Source organism: Sphaerodactylus townsendi, linkage group LG15, assembly GCF_021028975.2.
Source record: "Sphaerodactylus townsendi isolate TG3544 linkage group LG15, MPM_Stown_v2.3, whole genome shotgun sequence".
Classification (NCBI taxonomy): domain Eukaryota; kingdom Metazoa; phylum Chordata; class Lepidosauria; order Squamata; family Sphaerodactylidae; genus Sphaerodactylus; species Sphaerodactylus townsendi.
This window is the reverse complement of record NC_059439.1, coordinates 19951547-19975744: the sequence shown is the minus strand read 5'-3', so window position 1 is coordinate 19975744 and position 24198 is coordinate 19951547. Positions and strand designations below refer to the sequence as shown.

The 24198-nt window shown below is 46.1% G+C and overlaps 1 protein-coding gene across 1 annotated transcript; it reads right to left on the bottom strand.

Moving 5' to 3' along the window:
* Window positions 1-1554: 1554 nt before the first annotated feature.
* Window positions 1555-15075, bottom strand: LOC125444023 (olfactory receptor 6N2-like). The gene is made up of 3 exons (XM_048516461.1): window positions 15057-15075; window positions 4511-4593; window positions 1555-2493 (listed from the first exon to the last, which is right to left on the bottom strand). Exons 1-3 carry the CDS (start codon window positions 15073-15075, stop codon window positions 1555-1557), a joined length of 1041 nt encoding a protein of 346 aa, XP_048372418.1.
* Window positions 15076-24198: the final 9123 nt, after the last annotated feature.

Below are 24198 nucleotides of genomic sequence, written 5' to 3'. Positions count from 1 at the left end.
ATACTAAAACATAGTGAAAAGATAAAAGTGACCTGATAAAAATACTGTGAAAGTTTCAAATGTGATGAATTCATAAACACTATTAACTGTTTACAAATGGTAGGATGAGTTTCTGTCACAGGATAAAACATTAAAAGGCAAATAATCACCACTCCTAGCTTTGTGGTCTACGTAGCCATATTAATAACTTGTTCAGCATACAGTTTTCGTTTCTCCCTCAGATTAAGTGCTCAAAACTTCCCTGTAAATAATATTCTTGGTTTTCCCCTCTGGTTGAAGGATGACCAAGCTGTCAGGTGAACTAACTCTGGAGCACTCTGAATGTCCCTCTCATTGTTATCATCCCCAACAAAAGTATAATATCTGGAAGAAATGGCCGGCTCGTTGCTGGGGTCCCGTCATGAGGCTTCCTATCCTGTGGTAGACCTGTCCCTGCACTTTGAATGTTGGCATGAAATTGCTCTCTTTCACCTCTCGAGCTCCAAAGGACGTCATTTGGAAGCATCCATTGTATTTCCGGGAAGCAGAAAGAAAGTGTTCTGCCATTGGATGCTGATGGGTGAGAAGGCTGTGAAGAGGTTCAGGATAGGGTTGAATGGAAGGAGCTGAACTGTACCGCCACTGCAGCACATTCCTGGGGGCTCATCCCGCCACTTCAGAGCATGACACCAAGCACAGGGTGATCGAAGTCCAAGAGCAATAACCTTGTCTCCAATAACAGTAATCAATGTGAGAGCCATATTCAAAACCCGACAAATATTTTTTTAGTCCAAGGTGATAATTTGGTTTGTAATCCTTTTTTATTGTATTTGGCTATAGTGGTCTGGTTAACATGTGGGTTGTTAGAGGAATACTTTTTCACAGCCTGTCTGTTCACTTTGGGGTGACATTCAGCATACTTTTTCACAGCCTCTCTATCAACATCCGGGTTGTTTTTCGCATATTTTGCAGCAGGTTCCCTTACTTGTCTTTTTTAATCGAATCAAATGCTTTCTTTGTTTAATCCCTCTCCTCCCAGTTTCAACATAAGGAACAGGTTTGTATGTGTTGAGGAGGTCGGTGGTAGAATCAGTTGGGCCACCATTGGTTCAGTTGTGCTTGTTGCTTGGTGGGCATTATCAGAACTTGTCAATTCGACAAATGGAAGTAGAGCATCAAAGTGCCCTTCATTAAAGTCTCCTGTGAAATGAATCATTTTTAGTCCCTGTATTGCATCCTCAAACTTGACAAGCAGGCTTTTAACTGTCATCTTTGGAATGTTCACACAGATGGCCAGAGTTCAACAGTAAATGTGTAATAACTCGAGTAAAACTGAATATTTTGAAAAATCCTTTAGCCACCTAAATCACATAACGAACAGATGTGCCAAATTTCAACATTGTAGGTTCGGTGGTTTTTGAGTTCTGTGCATGAGTCAGTGAGTGGTATTTCACGTTTATATATATAGATGTAGATGTCTAAAGGAGGAATGAAATACAGGGACCAGTTACCATCAATAAAAAAATAATTAAACAGGTTTGAGTAGCTCAGAAACAAACACATTTATTTCTTTTCTCAACAGGACAGTCGAGAGGAGCTAGTGATCTGCTTGATCACATGTCTGATTTCTTTGTTTCTCAAGCTATAGATAATGGGGTTGAAGAGAGGGGTGACCACGGCGTAGATCACCGCTATGATCCTGTCGTAATGCAGGGATTCAACCCACGTCAAGCGCATGTACATGAAACTGATGGTTCCAAAGAAGGCCAGGACCACGATGAGGTGAGAGGCACAGGTGGAAAAAGCTTTCTGGCGGCCTTTTGAGCTCTGGATCCTCCTGACGACTTGAAGGATCTTTGCATATGAGAGGAGAATCAAAAAGATGGGGCAGAGGATGACGACGGAGTGAAGCGAGAAGTCCACGACGATGCTGGTTGAGATGTCTGTGCAGGCCAGACTGATCAATGGAGCGAAATCACAGAACATATGGTTGATGCGTTTGGGCCCGCAGAATGGCAGCCTAGAAGTCAGGATGATTTCTGGCAAAGGACAGGCAAAGCCACAAGTGAAGCATGCCAGAACCAGCTGGAAACAAAGTTTGGTCGTCATAGCGGAGGAATACGTTAACGGGGTGCAGATGGCTAAGTACCGGTCATAAGCCATGGCTGTGAGCAGACAGGCCTCTGTGATCCCTAGCGAGTGGAAGAAATAGATTTGCAGGAGGCAGCCGTGGAGAGAGATGGATTGAGTGCTTCTCTGAAGGTCAACCAGCATCTTGGGCATGGTGACAGTGGTATAGAACACCTCCAGGACCGCCAATACGGCAACGAAATAATACATGGGGGTATGAAGGCGTGGGTGGGCATAGATGAGGGCAAAGATGATGCTGTTGCCGCTGAGGATGAGCAGGTAAATCACCAGCAAGGTGACAAAGACAGGTGTGTGGAAATTCCGTAGGTCCAGGAAACCAGCGAGCTCAAATTCAGTCACTGATGTGGAATTCATGAGTTCCACCTCTTCAAATGAAAAAAAAAAAGATGAGTTTGGAAAATGAGCAGACATGGGTGACATTTATCCATGAGACTTTAATAGTGTCCCCAGCGTTGGTTAGCCTGTCAGACTAGGATCTGGAAAGTAAAGGTCAAGGAAGTAACCTGTATGAGCGCCAAGTCATTACTGACCCATGGTATCATGTTGCATCACAACGTTTGCTAGGCAGACTATGTTTATGAAGTAGTTTGCCATTATAAAGTTGTTTGCCTTTGACAATACGTCGTTTGCCATTGCTTTCCTTTTTAAAATTTTTGTGGCTTACATCTGCGTAGATACGCAGGTGCAGATGGTCGTGTTGTGGTATCGTGAGATGAAGAAGAAGAAGAAGAAGAGTTTGGATTTATATCCCCCCTTTCTCTCCTGCAGGAGACTCAGAGGGGCTTACAATCTCCTTGCCCTTCCCCCCTCACAACAAACACCCTGTGAGGTAGGTGGGGCTGAGAGAGCTCCGAGAAGCTGTGACTAGCCCAAGGTCACCCAGCTGGCGTGTGTGGGAGTGCACAGGCTAATCTGAATTCCCCAGATAAGCCTCCACAGCTCAGACGGCAGAGCTGGGAATCAAACCCGGTTCCTCCAGATTAGATACACGAGCTCTCAACCTCCAAGCCACTGTCAGCATGGTGCGGGGGGGGGGGAGGGGGGTTTCGTTTGTGCGTGCCTGCACGGCTACACATTGGTGGGAGGTAAAATTTAAAAAATAGGCATATCTCGGTGCGAAGGCACGACAGCAACCCGCATTGTTTCCGTGGGCTCCAATCGCTGCCTGCCTGGATGCATGTGAATGCGAAAACAGGAAAATGGGTTACTTTATCCCGACTGCAACCCACTCTACATTTGCTGTGCAGAGTGGGCCCTTGAGTTTCCTTCCGTCACCAGGAAACCCCACAACCACCGTTGCCTGAGAATTACTGGGAACACCAAGGATAGATGCCATCAACTTGCCCCTGCAATAGTATCCTAATGGTCACCAGGGATATATTGCATTCACTGCTCTGCCTCTGTGGCGTGTGTAGTGCTTTGTGATATTCTGCCCCCCAAACACGCTCTCTAGGTATAAAAATGGTTAAGGCAGGGATGAGGGGTGGGGTGGGGTTAATCATTGTTCGTATCCAGTAATCATTAACCTGCCCACAACAGCAACAGCAAAGCCTCGAAATGCACAAAGAAGATAAAGTCGTCTGCCAAAACACAAAAGTTAAATACCAGATTTCAAAGTTCAAAGAGGGAGAATGATAAAGGGGAAAAAGAATGCACGGCACATACCGTTCAAGATCACAGCAATCAAAAACTGCCCTTTGCGTAACGTTCATGAGGGAAAATGGACGACTATGTGTTTCTGCTTTATAACACTGGTAGATCTTTTTTTAAATCAATTAAACAATGCTATTAGAATTACGTGTAAAAAAATTTTTTTAACCTCACTGGGATACTGAGGGAGGGGTAAGAGGGGAGGGCAGAGAAAACATAGGAAAATGAGGTTTGGAGATGCAACTGGGATGTGAATAGAAGAAGAAGAAGAAGAAGAAGAAGAAGAAGAAGAAGAAGAAGAAGAAGAAGAAGAAGAAGAAGAAGAAGAAGAAGAAGAAGAAGAAGAAGAAGAAGAAGAAGAAGAAGAAGAGGAGGAGGAGGAGGAGGAGGAGGAGGAGGAGGAGCAGGTTTGGATTTATATCCCCCCTTTCTCTCCTGTAGGAGACTCAGAGGGGCTTACAATTTCCTTGCCTTTCCCCCCTCACAACAAACACCCTGTGAGGTAGGTGGGGCTGAGAGAGCTCCGAGAAGCTGTGACTAGCCCAAGGTCACCCAGCTGGCGTGTGTGGGAGTGCACAGGCTAATCTGAATTCCCCAGATAAGCCTCCACAGCTCAGGTGGCATAGCGGGGAATCAAACCCGGTTCCTCCAGATTAGAATGCACCTGCTCTTAACCATTACGCCACTGCTGCTCCTATAATAGTGAACAGCATGCACATACAAAACATACCAATCCCCCCATACTGAGAAATTTCACGTCATCAATGGAGAGAATTTGGCTCAGCTGGGAACAACTTTGCAGGAAAAGTACAGCTGGAAAAATGGGGGCAGGGGGAGGGGGACAAAAATATTGCCCCTACTGTGAGAGGCACCAAAGCATGTGGCGGGGTGGGGGGACCCGAAGCATAACATTGTAAAGGAGGGACTTGACAGAAATACCATGTGCAGAAAAGGTCTCAGCCTGCCCTACCCTACAGGGTTCTGGTTTATTTGGCTGCCTTCCCTACAGGTTTCTGGTTTATTTGGTTGCCATCATGAAGATAAAACAACATACAGGAAAAGCACAGGACAGGAGAATGATTGGGAAGAAAACCGGGGCATAAATATCTCAAGAAATAGTGCAAATATACCCAATCCCAGAACAATCTGAGGATCCTTAGTGCATCCCTTATTAAATTATTCAAAATCTTTATATCCTACTTTATATCCTCAAACCCAACACAGAAACAGCATGCATGACGTTTGTGTGTGTGTGTGTGTGTGTGTGTGTGTGTGTGTGTGTGTGAGAGAGAGAGAGAGAGGGGGGGGGCAGGGGAAGTACAATAGGAATTTTGCTAAAAAAAAAAAAGATCAAGGCTCCAGAAATTCCCTTCTGTTCTTTATGTATATAGAACACACTGTTAAGTAAGGTGTGTTCTTTCATTTTCAGATTTTGTTTTTCTACAAGCAGGGTTGGGAGTTTTTTTTAAGAATGCATAAAGAATATATATTAATGCAGAAATCCCCTTAATCTGGAGTTTCTTTATTTGGTTCTGGGAAGAGCAGGGTGGATAATTTAGAGGTTTTCTTTAGCACACAGGTCTAGCATGTCAGCAAGTGTTATCAGTCTTTTCCTATTTGTTAATTCTTGCCTGCAACTGCCCCTTCCTTCCCCTGGGCTGGGTTTTGGATGTTGCAGAAGAGACCTCCTTGCTTCTGCCCAAAAAAATCCCAGCAGTGGCGTAGGAGGTTAAGAGCTCGTGTATCTAATCTGGAGGAACAGGGTTTGATTCCCAGCTCTGCCACCTGAGCTATGGAGGCTTATCTGGGGAATTCAGATTAGCCTGTACACTCCCACACACGCCAGCTGGGTGACCTTGGACTAGTCACAGCTTCTCGGAGCTCTCTCAGCCCCACGTACCTCACAGGGTGTTTGTTGTGAGGGGGGAAGGGCAAGGAGATTGTAAGCCCCTTTGAGTCTCCTACAAGGAGAGAAAAGGGGGATATAAATCCAAACTCTTCTTCTCTCCATTACTGCTCCCCAGCCATGACAGAGTTGGGAAACACACAGTTGCTGATATAATATTTATTTATTTATTTAGTTTTTTCGATTTATTATACCGCCCCATCCCCGTAGGGCTCTGGGCGGTGTACAATACAATGCACATATACAGATAAAAATGCACGTATACAAGTAAAATAACTAAAACCATTAAAAGCAGCAGTAAAATAAAAACTAGTAGAAAGATTAAAACTAACACGCAATGGCGTCAGACAGATCCATTTCCAAACCCTCTTTCAGGGGGAAGATCAGCAAACCCCAGATGGCAAAGGCACTGATGTAAAGGCCATGGGGGGCACGATCAACGGCTGGATCCTCCAAAGGCCTGGCGGAACAACTCCGTCTTACAGGCCCTGCGGAATTCAGTAAGGTCCCGCAGGGCCCGGACAGCTGGTGGGAGAGTGTTCCACCAGGCTGGGGCCAGAGCTGTAAAAGCCCTGGCCCGTGTGGAGGCCAGCCGTATCATCGAGGGCCAGGGACCACTCAGTAGATTGGCCTCCGCAGAGCCGAAGAGGCCGAGTAGGGACATGTGGGGCGATGCGGTCCCGAAGATATCGAAGGTCCCAGGCCGCTGTAAGGCCTTAAAGGTCAGCACCAACACCTTGAAGATGATTCGAACTCTACTGGGAGCCAATGCAGCTGGCGCAGCACAGGCTGGATATGATCCCAGGTGGCACTGCCTGTAAGCAGACGCGCAGCTGCATTTTGGACCAGTTTTAACCTCCGAATCAGATGCAAGGGGAGGCCCGCGTAGAGCGAAGTTACAATAGTTCTAGTCTGGAGATGACCGTTGCATGGATCACTGTGGCCAGATCGGTCTGGGAGAGAAAGGGGGCCAGCCGCCGGGCCTGGCGAAGGTGGAAGAAAGCAACCCGGGTTATATGGGCCACCTGGATCTCCATTGATAGAGACGAATCCAGGTGGACCCCCGGTTGCGTCCGGAGGGGGTTGGTGCCAATGTGACCCCCTCCCACACCGGGCGGCTGAAACATCCCCTCTCCCCCTCACGGCCCAGCCAGAGGATCTCCGTCTTCGATGGATTCAGTTTTAACCTACTCTGTCGCAACCAACCAGCGACCGCCTCCAAACAATGCTGTAGAGCTGCAGGGGCGGTGGCTGTTCCCCCCTCCATCAGCAGAATGAGCTGAGTGTCATCTGCATACTGATGACAAGACAGCCCAAAACTCCGTACCAGTTGAGCAAGGGGTCGCATGTAGATGTTAAACAACAGCGGGGATAATAATGCCCCCTGGGGTACACCGCAATCAAGCGGGCACTTCCGGGAGGCCTCATCCCTGCACCTCACTTGCTGAGTCCGCCCCCGGAGGAACGAGGCAATCCACTGAAGCACAGTGCCCTGCACCCCGGAGACGGCCAGACAGTGGGTCAAAAGATCGTAGTTGACCACATCAAACGCTGCGGTCAGATCTAACAGTACCAACAGTTCCGATCTACCTTGGTCCAGCTGCATACGGAGTGTATCTGTGACGGCGACAAGAACGGTCTCCGTCCCATGCCCAGCACGGAAGCCAGACTGGAAGGGGTCGAAAGCCGATGTGTCATCCAGGAAACCCTGAAGCTGCTCCAACACCACTCTCTCAATTACCTTCCCCAGAAATGAAAGATTCGAGACGGGGCGGTAATTGGCCAGATCCCCAGGATCTAACGATGGTCTTTTCAAGAGTGGGTGGACCACTGCCTCCTTCAACCCATCTGGGAAAACTCCTTGCTCAAGGGAGTTATTGATGATACTCAACAGATGGGGTCGTAGCTCCGCCTGGCAGGCTTTCACAAGCCAAGACGGCATGGATCCAGAGGACAGGTAGTAGGTCTAACAGCAGCTGAGGTCCTGTCTACAGCGGCTTCATAGAGTAGGGAAAACTGGGCCAAAACATCGGGCCAGAAGACGGCAAGGGAGTCTCCAGTTCACTAATTGTAGCCAACGTGGGTGGGAGGTCATGGCGGAGCGACGCAACCTTATCCGCAAAGAAGCTCATAAATGCCTCACAGCTGATATCCAATTGAGAGTTTGATGACCTCTCTGACAAAGGAGGTCAATGACCGAATATATGCGAAACAATTGAGCTGGGCGAGAGCTAGCGGACGCGATGGAGGAGGAGAAGAAGACCCTCTTCGCTTCTTCGTCGCCATCTCATAGGCTTTCATAAACGCCCTATAAGATGTTCGCGCAGCTTCGTCGGGAGATTTCTCCACACTCGCTTCTAGACGTCTAAGACCTCGCTTTCATTTGACGCAACTCCTCCGTGATACCATGGAGCTGCCGAAAACGGGCGGAGGACGCCGGGGCAACAACATCGATGGCATCGGAGAGCCGGGCATTCCAGTCCTCCACCTGCTCATCGAGGTGCCGGGCGGGTTCAGGGTCCCGAAGAGCATTCAGGAAACCACGTGGGATCCATAAGTCTCCGCTGGCGGGCAAAATCGCCCGTCGCCTAGACCGGGGTAAGTTAAGCGACAAGTCCATCCGACCTTCAAGGCATAGTGGTCGGACCATGGCACTCTATTGATAGAGGATACGACCAGGTTCATCCCTGACCCGAAGACCAAATCCAGCGTGTGACCGGCCTCATGGGTGGGGCCAAAGTTGATTAAGGAGAGGCCTAGCGTCGCCATGGATGACACTAGGTCCATGCCGCCATACATGAGGCGGCGCCGACGCGGATGTTGAAGTCCCCAAAACAATAAGTTTGGGGAACCGCAACGCCCAGTCCGACACCACCTCCAGCAGCCGTGATAGGCTGCCTCCCGGCGCGCCAGGCGACCGGTACACCAGGAGAACAGCCAACCTCTCCGAGGCCAACCACTCTAGGCCGACACACTCCATGCCAGTGATCTCCGGGACAGGGACTGCCCTAAAGGGGATAGACTCACGGATGAACAATGCCACCCCACCCCCCCCGGCCCCCTGTTCGTGATCGGTGAAGGCACGCGAAACCCGGGGGCGCGACTTCGCCCAAGGCGACGGTCTCACCTTCGCGCACCCAGGTTTCGGTGACACCTGCCAGGTCCACCTGCTGGGCACCGAGAAAATCTCGAAGTACCATGGTCTTGTTGTTGATGGACCTGGCATTGATTAGCACCAATGATGCTTCCCACTTCATAGACCCGTGGTGGCGAACCTTTGGCACTCCAGATGTTATGGACTACAATTCCCATCAGCCCCTGCCAGCATGGCCATAACATCTGGAGTGCCAAAGGTTCGCCACCACTGTCATAGACCCACGAGAGCACCATTTTCTCTTCACATTTTCTAGGCCAGAGTGGTAACATTCCCTGGGCCAAGCCTCAATCCAGTTTAAGAGCCAGATCAGATCAAATCAGTCTCTCTCCCTCTGCTGAAACAAGGAGACCTAAAGCAAAAGCCCCCAGGGAACAGTCAGGGCTATGAATGGTCATTAAAATACTATTGTTTAAAGCCTTTTAAAAGGGCCATTGTTGTGCATTCAGGGTTATCTTCCCAAAGGAACAGATTCCAGGCCAGGACCTGCAATTACTGATGCCCAACAAAGCAATTTGTTTTAAACAATGACCACTTTGTATTTACATCAGGGCGGGTCTGAGGTGTTTTCCCCCTCTCCCCATTCATAAGCTTCTCAACTCCTAGTCACTGAATCTTGTGAATTTCAGTTGACTGGTTAACATAAAGATGAGTTACTTTGCTTTCTCCGTGTTTTATTTATAATTGTGTAAATTACAACCATTACAACCATTCAGCCTCCTAACTGTCTTTTTGCTATGTCTACTGAACTTGCTAATAAGCTCAGATAGCAAGTCTTTGAAGGAGCATTTCACAAAATGTTCTGTGCCCCCCCCCCCCCTTCATACATGTCTATTGATCAAGTACAGAAAGTAGGACTGCCAGCTCTAGAAATCCTGGAGACTGGGGAAGGTGCGGTGCATGGGGGAAAGGGGGTGAGTTCAGGAGGCAGAATGGGGGTGAAGATGTGATGCCATAGTGTCTAGAACTGATCCAAAACTCTTCTCTGCTGTTTGGAGATCAGTCGTTCCAGGAGAGCTCCAGACCCCACCTGGAGGTTGGAAACCCTAGGACATGAACAATTGGATCTTTTCATGGCCTAGAGCACAATCACAAAATCACACTACCAGATTATTGCTCACAGATCACATTGATGTTAAAGGGACAGATAGAAGGATCAAGTATGGTACAGTGTAGTGCCGTGGTGGCGAACCTATGGCACTCCAGATGTTCATGGACTACAATTCCCATCAGCTCCTGCCAGCATGGCCACATCTTGACCTTAGTATTCCTTGAGGGGGTCTCCCATTCAAATACTAACCAGAGTCAAATCTGTGAGTGTGTGACCAGTCCATGGTCACCCAGCAAGCGTCCACAGCATGTGGATTTTATTCAGGGGTCTGCAACCTTACACCAATTGGCCATGCTGACAGGGGCTGATGGGAATTGTAGTCCATGAACATCTGGAGTGCCATAGGTTCGCCACCATTGGTATAGTGCATAGGTGTCAAACTCACAGCCCTCCAGATGTTATGACTACAGTTCCCATCATCCCCTGCCAGCATGACGCTGGCAGAGGATGATGGGATCTGTAGTCCATAACATCTGGAGGGCTGCGAGTTTGACACCTATGGTGTAGTGGTTAAGGCAGGAGTCGGCAACCTGCAGCTCTCCAGATGTTCATGGACTACAATTCCCATCAGCCCCTGCCAGCATGGGAATAAAACCCACATGCTGTGGACGCTTGCTGAGTGACCATGGACTGGTCACACACTCACAGATTTGACTCTGGTTAGTATTTGAGTGGGAGACGCCGTCAAGGAATACCAAGGTCAAGACGTGGAGTCAAGCAATGGCAAACCAGCTCCAAACCTCTCTTGCCTTGGAAATCCAACAAGGTTCCCATGAGTCAGCTGTGACTTGATGGCAACCCCCCCATAACAACAACAACAACAACAACAACAACAACAACAACAACAACAAACAAACAAACAAACAAACAAACAAACAACAACAAGGAAGCTGTGGCTCTCGAAGACTAATACCTGAGGTGCTGCTGGACTTGAATCCAGCTGGTCCATAAATGGATGTTGAAGTGAATTCATAACTAAATGTTGGGCTCAAACAGTGCCATCTTAAACAGTGCCATCTTAAACCCTTAAGAAACTTCTCTCCTGCAAACGGGCACTTTCTCTCCTGCAGGGCCACAAATCTACCCCCAAAGAGAGATTTGCCCTGACACTGGCATAACAGAGGTTCCTCGTAATGAGTTTAGTTAATGAATGAGATAAAGGGGAAGAGAGAAGATGGAAAGAGTGACTCTTTCTGGGCAGCCATAAGCAAAATGATTGTTTTCTCAAATCAATTATGTTGGTTAAAAGATAGCTGGAAAGGTCCAGGTGTCTTCAGAATGACCTAGATTATGGTGGGTAGCTGTGGTAGCATTCTGTAGCGGTATAAAAGAGCAAGATCCAGCAGCACCTTAAAGATGAACACAATTTCCAGCAGGCATGAGCTTTTGTAAACCACAGCTCATGTCTTCAGATAAAATCACTTCAGGTATCTGAAGAGATGATCTGTGAGTCCCGAAATCTCATACCCTGTGTGAAATTTTGTTCGTCTTGAAGGGGCTACTGGACTCTTGTTCATTTCTGCCGCTTCAGAATGGAGATGTTATTCTTTCGTTGGAAAGGATGATCGTTTCCATAACTTTGGGTCTAATTTTCTCTTCGCTTCATGGCACTACACTCCAACAAGTTAATCTTGCTTGGTTTTTGAAGAGCTCTGGAGAAGTAGACACTTGCCCAATATTGTGCTATTTCAGTTGGTCTTAATCAAAGCTATTCCCACAGCTAAGGTTGCTACCACACCTGAAAAAATGTCCTGCCCCTCTTTGTGTAGTCAAAGTTTCTTCCGTAGAAACAGGAAATGGAAAATGTTTGTGGCATGGAGGAGAATAATGTCAAGTGGTAAATAACATCATTCCCTGAACCTGGATTGCTCAGATTCACTCCATCTCATCAAATCTTGGAAGCAAAGAAGAAGAAGAAGAAGAAGAAGAGTTTGGATTCATATCCCCCCTTTCTCTCCTGTAGGAGACTCAAAGGGGCTTACAATCTCCTTGCCCTTCCCCCCTCACAACGAACACCCTGTGAGGTAGGTGGGGCTGAGAGAGCTCCGAGAAGCTGTGACTAGCCCAAGGTCACCCAGCTGGCGTGTGTGGGAGTGTACAGGCTAATCTGAATTCCCCAGATAAGCCTCCACAGCTCAGGCGGCAGAGCTGGGAATCAAACCCGGTTGCTCCAGATTAGATACATGCGCTCTTAACCTCCTACGCCACTGCTGCTTGGTCCTGGTTAAGGAATGATTGGTCCTGGTTAAGGTTTGGATGGGAGAGACCACCAAAGACATTCAGGGTTGCTACACAGAAGGCAGGCAAAGGCAAACAACCTCTCAATAACTCTCGCCTCGAAAACCCTACAGTGTCACCATTAGCTGGCTGTAACGTGACGGCAATTTCTACCACCAAATATCCCCAAATAAATGGCTTTTATTTCTCTACAAAAATGCCAAGAACCCATGTGCAACCCAGATAAATAAGTCCTTCTCGCCCTACATTCAAAGCGTATGCAAGATGTTTGACTAAAGAAGAAGAAGAGTTTGGATTTATATCCCCCCTTTCTCTCCTGCAGGAGACTCAAAGGGGCTTACAATCTCCTTGCCCTTTCCCCCTCACAGCAAACACCCTGTGAGGTGGGTGGGGATGAGAGAGCTCCGAGAAGCTGCGACTAGCCCAAGGTCACCCAGCTGGCGTGTGTGGGAGTGTACAGGCTAATCTGAATTCCCCAGATAAGCCCCCACAGCTCGGGCGGCAAGGCTGGGAATCAAACCCGGTTCCTCCAGATTAGATACATGAGCTCTTAACCTCCTACGCCACTGCTGATTAGATACACGAGCTCTTAACCTCCTACGCCACTGCTAAAAGAGCGGGGTTGCAGGTATCGTCCAGAAGCTTACTTTGTTCGCCAGGTCTCCTGAAGTTTGTACCCCATTGGCTCTTTTTGGTAGATTCAGGTCCCATTCTTCTGTGAACGAGATTTAATTTTGTACTCCTGTCCACAGTATCTGGGGTGTAGAGTGTCTACATTCTTCACAGTGGGGCTAACTTATGAATAAACACGCATGGGGTCACACTGCTTGTTGTTTTCAGCACCACAAACCCATCATCTGTCATATTCGGTGGATGTAAATAAAGATAAATAAATTGCACAGATCCCCAGAAGATAAAGTCAGATATTCATAGTCATCTAGTTACAACTGTAATATACCTGATATACGGAAGGAATTCTTTTCTCATCCAGTTCAGAAGTGAAACTGATGCCCCCGTCAAGGAAGAGAACATATAATCGCTTGCTGAGGTCTCTGTAGACATTCCTTGTTATTTATTTCTGTGACTGTTGTCCTTCAGAGCAAAATATTCTCCCTAAGGAAACAAATTACCTCACTGACTGTACAAATAGATCTTTTAAAATGTGGATAAGTCTAGAGAGTTTGTCTGGAAGGAAAAGGACTGAAGTGGACCTGGATTTGTTCCCATAAGAATATGCCGGCATTTGGGATCAGCAACAGAGACCCTGCTTTGTATACCTTCATCTGGCGTCTCAAGGCAGGGGTGGATCTTCTTTGTAATGGCCCCCCGGAGTTGTGGGATACAGTTATGCCCAACAAACTGTCTGGCTCTTCCTAATTGAGTCTTAGTTGCTGGACGTTTGGCTGGAGTCTGTGGATTTCACCATCTGTTATCTTTTTCTGCATTGTCCTTCAAATTGTTTCTTGCTCATAGTACTCTGAAAGTGATTTAAGATGTTCTTTTTCTGCAGTGGCTGTTGCCATTGCTGAGGTCACGTTTTCGTTTGGTAGACTGTTACAATCGTGACATTTTCAGTGGCGAGGCAGCCAACAAACTAAGAAAAACAAATAAAGCCTCTTCTCGTAGAGCATTGAAAGTGACATGAAAATGTTTTAAAGGGTGTTTTTTTTCTTAGTTATGTGGACTTTGGTTTAACTACTGCCATGAAATCTGCATGTAAATACTAATATTTGTAAGCATTGCCACCAAGAAGTACTTACTGCTTCATATTTATCCCCTGCATTCCTCCTCAATGTTGACCCCAAGTGAGATATACCATTCTCTCTTCCTCCATTTTAGTCTCACAATGATCATGCACAGGAAGTTAAGCTGAGACTAGTCCAAGGTCACCCACCCAGCAAGGTTCTAATGCAGAGTGGGAATTCGAACTTGGTCCTCTCAGATCCTTGTCGGACACTCTGTTTCTCTTACGATATGAGAGGTGGGATCCAGCAGGTTCTCACCAGTTCCCGAGACTGGGTTACTAATTATTTGTGTGTGCCAAGAGGGGGTTACTAATTGGGTACTTTTCATATATTTCACTATCATTTCAGTGTGCATTAAAATATAGAAAAACACATTTTCAATTATCTGATCAGATTCATCTCTATTCTAACCTTTGATCTCTTCATTTCTGTGTTTATTCACGTACCCCATCTTATCTAGCTGGTTAGCCCTAAAAGGTGTATGAGATGTACTCTCTGTCATGGCTCTGGCCCTTAGTGATATTACCTTTCTTTCATGACCAGTTGGTCTGAAAGAGAGAAAAACCCATTTTGATTAAATAGTGGTTCTTTATCAAATATAGTTTTCAGTCCTAATCTCCTGTCCCACAATGTGCAGAAGGGACCTAAGCAGAGGTGGGATCCAGCAGGTTCTCACCGGTTCCCGAGAGTGGGTTACTAATTATTTGTGTGTGCCGAGAGGGGGTTACTAATTGGGTCTGATTTTCCGTTAGAAATTCCATTTGGTCCAAAAATAATAAAGTCCTGCTGTTTCCTATGTGGCTGGTTAGCGAAGGTAGAAAACGGGATAATTCTCCCTGTTGGGCTGTTTTAAAAAGATGTTTTAGAAATATGGTAAAGTTCCTTGTTTAAGGAAAGTATCCTTCTTTTGATTTCTAGAAACAAAATTAAGTATTTGAAAGTATTAAGTATTTGACAGGCAGTCAATTAGAGGAGAAGTAGTTGTTTCTGTTGGCAATAGGCAATAGGACTTGCTATAATGAGTTTAAATTATGGACAGAAAGATACCAGCTGGAAATTAGGAACTTTTTTTTACAGTAAGAGTTTTTTACAGTAACAGAAATTATTAATGCCCTGCCCTACTCCTGGAATCCCCGGCCATGCCCCCGTCATGCCCCACCCATTGGCGCTACGCCACTGTTTGAATCCCACCACCATGGGAACCTGTTACTAAAATTTTTGGATCCCACCACTGTACGATATAGTTACTTTGACTTGATTCTGTTTAAATGTGCTAATTTATTGCTGCAGAAATATATAACGCCATGTCGTTTGTTCAATAATCTATGGGGCGGGGGGGGGGGGGGAATAAGACATTTTGTTTTGAAAGAGAAGGGCACAAATTTCTTAATCCAACATTTGTACTGCACTCTACCTGAAAGCTCTGGTCATCGATCCCAAACCGGAAAATCAGCTCCGAATAATGAAACCAAATTCCCAAAGTGAAAAATTCAAGCATCTCTTCACTACAGAGAAACATAAACTTAATTCACCCATTTAATCAGTTCCAATCAGGGGCATTCCAACTATGGATGGATCTAATCTCATTGGTTGGGGTGCGTTGGGACCTTTTTGGGAGTCATTCTGAATTGCTGATTGGTTATGACATCTTCATAGGCTTAAGACAATTGAGGAAGTATCATTTTAAATTAGAACGGCGATATTTTCAAGAAAATGATCTTCTAATATCTGGGAAGCATCTCCCTGCATCTCTTGAATTCTTGTGGCTCGCATGGATCATTTCTGACACTTTGGTGCTGTTGAATCACCGTCTGATCTAATCCAAAGAAGAACCAGCTTCGAAAGGAAGGGAAATGGATCATTGCCTTCTTTTAAGATAATTGCATCAAACGGACCATGAGACAAACTTTGTCCATGGGGACTTTTTTTCCTCACTGATCGGTTTCAGTTGGTCCTTCTCATTCCAAGAGGGTAATTTGCATCCCAAAAAGATTGCTGATCCTAAAGCCCTTTCGGAGCTCTTGATAAAGCTGGTGATGCAATCAAAGTGAAAGGACCAGGGAGGGTGTGTTTGGTGACACACTCAGCGGGCAGGCAATAAAAGAAAGACTGAGGAGATCCTGTGGGATGGAACAGAAAGAGAGTGAGTTTGCACAGAAAATGCTCATGCAGGAGGAACACAGCAGATCCAAAGCTGACATCTCCAGGAAAGGCCTTACTGCACAGAAGCCTAGTTTTTCTTGGTAAGAGGAATTATTTTGGAGGGGTGATATCTAGAACGTGTGGTTTTAGATCAGTGGTTCTCAACCTTCCTAATGCTGCGACCCTTTAATACAGTTCCTCATGTTGTGGTGACCCCCAACCCTAACATTTATCCATTTTACAGATGGGGAACACTGATGCAGAGAGACTTAGGTGACCCCCAGGTCGAGAACCACTGTTTTAGATAGTGGAAGGAGGGTGGTCTTGTAACCCCTATGTTCAGAATGGGATGACTCAAAATGGGGTGGAGACTGAAAACATCAGGAGGCTGCAAAAACTCATATAGTTGGAGGAAGCAAGGCTACCAGGCTGGGACCTCCTTAACTGATTTGTTTATCTGCTCTTAACACTTTGTTTAAGGTAATTGCAATGTTGTTGGGAACTAGTGGGAAAGGGGTTGTTTATTTCGCCATATTGTAAATGTTAGAATGTATTGTTCAGGGCTTTTTGTGTATGTCATTGGTGAGAGTTCTTTTGGGGACCTTCATCATCTTGAATCCAGTTCACCAAGCCTCTGGAGTCTTCATGGGCCAACCACCAGCAGGAAGACATGGACTTGGCATTACCAGACTGTAATTAGAAGGACTTGGAATGAAACTTGAACAGGACCTTGAAGTGTGATATTAAATGTTAATGTTTGATAAGTGTCATATGTTAAGGAAAAGTAAACCTTTTTTTAAAATTTAGTTGTTGCAAACTCCTTCCAAGTTCTGCCCCACAGAACCCACAAGCAGAGGTTACAGTCTCATTTACCTCAAAGGTGCTCAGAAATTCCTGACAGACCTGTCCTAAATTGTAGCATTCTCTGGTATCTTGAGATAGTGCTGCCTGCTTGGGATGGGGACGACTGGAATAAACCACCGTGCTGGAGGAAATGTGCTGGAGGAAAGAGACATGATTCTTGAGGGAGAGAATGGTGCTTCACCACGTGTCACTTTCTGTGTTACAAATGGGATAGTGCAGCTAGTGTGGATGCCCTTGCCCTTGCTAAAAGCAACAAGATTTTCTTTGTTTACCTCAGCCTGGATGGGTTTCAACCTTTCTCTTGCTTCTCCAAAGACCTTCCTTAGCCTTTGGCCCCAACTGAGCCATGCGCCTTGTATTTGTGACTGGTGTATGCTTAGGTTGAGGTTCAGGTCATGCGGGGACCTCTCCGTTGACTCCTTCCACCTGAACAAGCTGAGTTTTCTCCACAGAGGCCAACACTGAATGTGTAAATAACCTAGCAGGTCCCTGGCTACATAAATCTCTATCGGAGACTTGGATGGTGGAGGGGGGGAGGATTTAAAATCAATAAAGTGACAGCCCCTCGTGGCTTGCCAAACGAATGTGAAATTGCTTCGACAGAGTAACACACATTTAATATGAACACAACGACTTTACAACAGTTAAACCTAAATCATAGTGGCTATGAATGTAGCAGAACTCAGATATACAGAATATTCAGTGCCCTTCAGAAAAGGCACTCAGAACAATAACAGATACCAACAGGACCCAGTAATTATTTATGGTTGTTTTAAACTGTGCTCTATCTGTTATTTTGTGTGCACCGCCCTGAGCCCTCTGGGGGAGGGCGGTATATAAGAGTAATAAATAATAATAATAATAATAATAATAATAATAATAATAATAATAATAATAATAATAATAATAATAATAATTGTTATTATTATTATAAGGAGAGGGGAGTCCAAAATATCTATCAGAACTGCTCTTTTGGGACAGCTGTGGCTGCTGCAAGTCTTTCTTCAGCTTGGGCCTCCAAGGATCCAAGGAACTGATCAATTCTCAGTCAAGCTCTGGCCTTTCCCTCTCCTTCTGCAAACTGGATTGACTCGGGGCGGTAGGGCCTTTGCAGTTGATAATATGTGAGCAAATTTACCAACTGAACATGCTCAGGAAACTCTTGTTCCTTAAACCCTCAAATCCAAACATTAAAAAACCAAATATTAAAATGGCATGGGTTACATAAAAATCAAGCGTCATGGAAAATCTCGTGACAACGTCCTTGAACTAAATAAGGGGTATTTTTTACCAGCAGCAGGAGATAGGACTCATAGTAATGGGTTTAAATCACAGCAGAAGGGTATTGGTTGCATAGCAGGAAAAAAAACCAGTGTAAGAGTTGGTCAGCTGTGGAATTGGCTACTTAGGGGCCCCTTCCACACATGCAGAAGAATGCACTTCAATGCACTTTGCAGCTGGATTTTACTGTGCAGAATAGCAAAATCCACTTGCAAACAGTTGTAAAAATGGATTAAAGGTGCATTATTCTGCATGTGTGGAAGGGACCAGGAAGATGATGAGCTCCCCCCCCCCCCCCCATTGGCAGTCTTTAAGCAGTGGCTGGACAAACATTTGCCAGGGATGTTCTACGCTGATCCTGCCGGGGGTGGGGGGGGTTTGGGCTAGATAGCCTGTTTGGCCCCTTCCAACTCTGTGGTTCTATGGCCCCTTCCACACATGCAAAATAATGCGTTTTCAAACCACTTTCACAACTGTTTGCAAGTGGATTTTGCTATTCTGCACAGCTTCACAGTGGATTTTGCTATTCCCAAGACAGTGACAGATTTTGGGATTCAAGACAGTGATTTTGCTATTCACGACATTGGCAGGAGCAGGCAGTGGTGTAGGGAGGTTAAGAGCTCGTGTATTCCTAATCTACAGGAACTGGATTTTGCTATCTTCAAGCATACTCTAGGAGCAGCTCGAGTCAACGTAGGAGGTCCTATCTAGAGCTCAGATTACTGTACACTCCTACACAGCTCCAGTCGGAGGAATGGCTAGTTTTGATTCGGAGCTCTGTGCCCCATCCACCTCACAGGGTAGGTTTGCTTGTGAGGTGGGTGCGGGCAAGGAGATTGTAAGCCCCTTTGAGTCTCCTGCAGGAGAGAAAGGGGGGAAATAAATACAAACTCCTCCTCCTCCTCCTCCTCCTCCTCCTCCTCTTCTTCTTCTTCTTCTTCTTCTTCTTCTTCTTCTTCTTCTTCTTCTTCTTCTTCTTCTTCTTCTTCTTCTTCTTCGAGCACTGAAAGCAGTTTGAAAGTGCATTATTCTGCATGTGCGGAATGAGCCTATGACTCTATAAATGCCATAGAATTCACCCTTCAAAGTAGCCATTTTCTCCTAAGGAATTCACCTCTATTGTCTGGAGATCAGTTGGTTTTTTTCTCCTGAAGTGGCTTACAACATTTTCCCTCCATCCTCTGTTATTATCCTCATAACAGCAACCCTGCGAGGTAGATTCGACTGAGAAAGAATGACTGGCTCTACGTTGCCCATGCATGGTAATTCTTTTTTAAAAAACACATTGCATCCAGTCACCTTTCTTCACTAAATTTTGCTCAGTTCTTTCCTTTATCTTCTAGGTTCTTTCCTTTATTTGCTAGGTTTTGATCCCCGGCACACCTTTTTTAGTGGCTAAAGGGGAATCCCTCCAATGGAAAAGTTGGCTGGATCCATCCCTGTCTTGTTAACAGGTGTTCTGTGGATATGAAATTCTGAAATATGAAATATGAAATTCTACCTTTTCTCGAACATGGCAAGATATTCCTGGAAAGTCCCGTTCTAACTGCAGCACTCTCTGTGATTTCTTGAGAAAGTGCTGCTGGTTAGAATGAGGCTTTTGGGAAGAAAACTCCAGCCGATATTTTGTGAAACGTTGAGGAAGAATTGCAAGTTTGAGAGAACTTTGTTCCAGAACTGCCCCCAAATGCTTGCAAGGTAATTTCTGTCTTTGAGATCTGTGTGCCCTGGAGAGAATAAGTTCTGAAATTGAAGGAAGTTTGGATTCTCCACACATTTGCAGGAGATAATGCTCAAGCTGCACTTTCTGGCCTACATATGGGAAAGTGCACTTGTATGGGTACTATTTCCTGTGAGGAGAAAGCGTGAGGAAACTTCACTTAGCAAATGCTAGGCCCCTTCCGCACATGAAGAATAATGCACTTCAATGCACTTTGCAGCTGGATTTTGCCGCTTGCAAACAATTGTGAAAGTAGATTGAAAGTGCATTATTCTGCGTGTGCGGAAGGGGCCTGAGTGAAATCTGGCCAACCTTTTTACCCAGCCTCACCCAATTTGCTTCTTTCTATCACCTCAGTGCCAAGATCCCCAACATAGTCTTCTGGGGATTGTCTCTCTTTTTCACCAGCGGGAAAGCTGTTTGGATCCAACCCAGTGACTTCTGCTGTTGGCCTGAAAACCTCTCCTGTCACTGGAAAAAATGTGAGGTGTTTCTTTAATTTGGAAAGGCTGAACCTGATCCTGGCAGACATTTCTGATCCTGGCAGACATTTGAGGTGCTAGAGAACAACATTGAAGCTGAAACACCCTGGATGCATTGCTAAGAAAATGTGGAGGGATTTGTGTGCCAGAGTTTGGGAGAAAAGAGGTTTGTTTGGTGTTTTTTTAACAGCTGAAGGATTGCCTATACCAGTGATGGCGAACCCATGGCACGGGTGCCAGAGGTGGCACTCAGAGTCCTCTCTGTGGGCACGCACACACAGAGTTTGTCATGTGGGGGGCAGAAAATCACACACACACCCCACACACACACATCTAGGCTGGCCTGGGCCACTGAGCACGACATGCGCACACCGTGGTGACCAGGAAGGACTTGGCTGGCGGGCCTGGTGCCCGTGCTCCGGGTGGCTTCTGCCCGAGGGGGGGGGGGCGCAGAGGAAGCAGAGATGCTAGAGAGGCACAGAGCGGTGCACACAGGATTTGCTGGAGACTAGAGCAGGCTGGCCCCTGCTCGAGCGGGTGGGGCGGAGGAAGAGGGAGCCAACCAGTTTTTTCTAAACCAAAACCTCAGCATTCAGGTTAAATTGCCGTGTTGGCACTTTGCGATAAATAACTGGGGTTTGGGTTGCAATTTGGGCACTCGGTCTCGAAAAGGTTCACCATCACTGGCCTATACTTTCATGTTGATTGGCAGCAAGCTTCTCATTGCTTCCCCAAGCTTTCCCCGCCCCGTCGTCTCAACTGAGGCACATGCACCATGTATTTTCTGACAGTGCGTGCTCAGGTTGAGACCTGGGTTTGGAGGAGCCATCTTCAGTGTCCCAATCCACCCCCAAAAGTGAAAGATGTCTCTTTTGTCATTCTGTTTCCCTTGCAGTTGAGTGACCTTTTTTTCTGGGAATTTTCTCCAGGGCAGAGGTTTCTCCATTAGTAGGAAGATGGGACACAAAAATCTTCCCTCCCCTCAAGAAGATGAAGAAATTCCCCAAAGACTCGCTCCAGCTGTAGCACACACTGGTATTTTTTGAGATAGTGCTGTGTGGTTAGGTGTGGTTGGATCAAAATGCCCTCCTGGGCAGGGAGTTGGAGTAGGGTGATGGGACGCCAACCTGTTTGATCGGTGGTTTTTTGCAGTCGTTTTGAGTAGTGGGTACCACCAGAGGTGGGATGCAGCCTATTCGCACCTATTCGGTAGAACTGGTTACTAAAATTTTCTCAGTTCGGAGAACCGGTTATTAATGATTAACTCCACTAGGGACAAGGGGGTAATCTCTGTCCCTGGGTACAACAAATCTCGTCAAGTGGGAGATGCAAAATCACCCCCCAGGGCCCCCTGCGGCTCCCCCTGCCCCCTGTGGCACCCCCCCACGTGTGTATGAACTGTATGAAATAATACAATATATAGTAATTCTATTTTTTTTGTTCATTGGTATAAAGGTTGGGAAAGTATTACAGGTAAAGATTTTTCATTTTCTTTTTTTCCCTTGAAATTTATATTGGAAAGAGAGGAGTTTAAACCACTCTTTTAGATTAAGGATTTTGGATCTCTCCCTCTCTTAGTTTTCTTTCAAGTGGAATAGATAAAGTAGTTATGGGAATCAGAAGGGGAAGTAGAAAGGAGGGAGAGAGGGAAATATGGGAAGGAGGGAGGCAATATAGGATGTTTTAGTAGGAGGGGTTGAGAGAGATAAACAATTAGATATGTTTGTAATGTGTTAACAATTGTAAACAGTTTTTGGTTTCTCTCCTTACTTATGTTATTATTTAAAATCAATCAATGTAATTATATTAAAAAGAAATAATACACTACCTTTCAGTATATTGCTTTTTTAACACATTAGACAGACATTATTTGAATCTAGAGGCGAGGCTAAGGGGAACTGCACCTGGGGCGTGCATGCCCTGTGTCCTTGCCACAGCCCTGCCCAGGAATGCCCTGCTCCTGGAATGCCTGGCCACGCCCCTGTCGTGTCCCACCCAGCCTCATTGGCGCTACGCCACTGTTTGAATCTCACCACCATCGGAATTTGTTACTAAAATTTTTGAATCCCACCACTGGGTGCCACCATAAAATTGCTGCCAGGAAGAGGTTCAGCTAACCACAGAATGGCTGCCCTGGGAAAGAGGCAAAGTTGTCTGGAGTTCTCTTGGACTTCCAACTGATGTCCAGACTACAGAGTTCTGTTCCACTGAAGGAAATGGTAGCTTGGGACTTGGTTGCATTGTATCTCCACTGAGCTACCGCTCACCCACCCCAAGTACTGGGTCCAAATTTCCTGGGATTTCTCAAGCCACCATTGGTAATTCTAGGCAGGGGCCAATCAGAGACTTCTGAAGACTCCAAATAAGATGTCCACCCAATATGTAGTAGCCATTTTTAGGCAAGTAGTCCCTTTGTACAAAAGGAGTCTCCTGGGCTCTTCTTCCTTATCTAGTATGTAGTCTTGACCCACGAGGCCCCAAGGAAGAGACGAGACGCAGAGATTTCATCTGGTGGAGAGTGCCAGCAGCAGGAAGCGCGGGATCCCGTGATCCTGGCAACTCTGCCGTGTGCTCGCCCCTCACACCTTTTATTAGGGTTTCAATGGGGGCGTGTAAAGGGGTCGGGCAGGCAGGAGACCGGGAGACCGGGAGATCATCATGTGACGCATGATCTCATCGGGCTGCTACGTGCGGGAGGAAGCATCCGCGTCTGGGTCTAATCCTCACCTGAGGGCAAGAGCCCTTTTGTCCCTTTGTATGGGACACCTGGTGGCTGCGAGCCAGGCAGTTCATGACCCGTGACTCATGGGGGAGAGGGGGTTGGGGGAGCGTGTGCGCCCAGAAGGCCGTAGCCGGCACCGGCATGCCAGGCACTCTTTCTACAGGGTTCGCGGGCTCACCCCTACATAGTAAGATGGGGGAAAGCCAGGATTGTATTGGAAAGAGATGTTATGGTGATGAATGACATGGCAAGGGCATCCGGAGGTGTTACACTGGGGATAAGTGGACTAGGAGGCTGGACTGATAAGCACCTTTTCAGGTCGGGGAGATTTTGATGGCAAAATTACAGTCTGAAAAACAAGCGACACTAAATCCAATCTCACCAGCTGCAATACAAATGGTTGGGTTTTTTTTAAAAAAAATTGTGTATTAATAGAATATCATGGTTTCTGTGGAATCATGACCTACCTCAAAATATTTTATTTGGGTACAAGCATTTTAAGTAATAAAGGGAAACAAAATCAACAGCAAGCTGAAAGAACAGAAACAACAGAGCCATGCACAAGGCAGTGCTACTTTTAAAAACAAGATACACAGAATTAAATGAATTAAATCAACTCTCTTTTTGCACCTTCTGTATATAAAAAAAAAGGTCCATACACGACATGTGAGTAAATATTGGTAGGTTCTGCCATCACAGACTGTTTGATTCTTAGATTACAGCAAGAACAGAAGTGTGTGTGTGTGTGTGTGTGTGTGTGTGTGTGTGTGTGTGTGTGTGTTTGTGCAAGTTTGTGTGTGCGCGCCTGTGTGGGGGTGGGGTGGGTCATCAGTGTGAAGGCCCAAAGGATAAAATAGATTAAAAGTATAAGAGGAACATATGATCAGATTTGATATGTCTCGGGGATCAGGGGATACATCCAGTAGGAACAAAACTTAAACAGTGTGAGGTGTTAGTAGTGTATTTAAATAAATGTTAAGGAAAGGTTTTCAGCATGTGCCAGTAACACATTTACAACGTTATCCAGCAGTGACATTTTAGGAATTTGGTCAA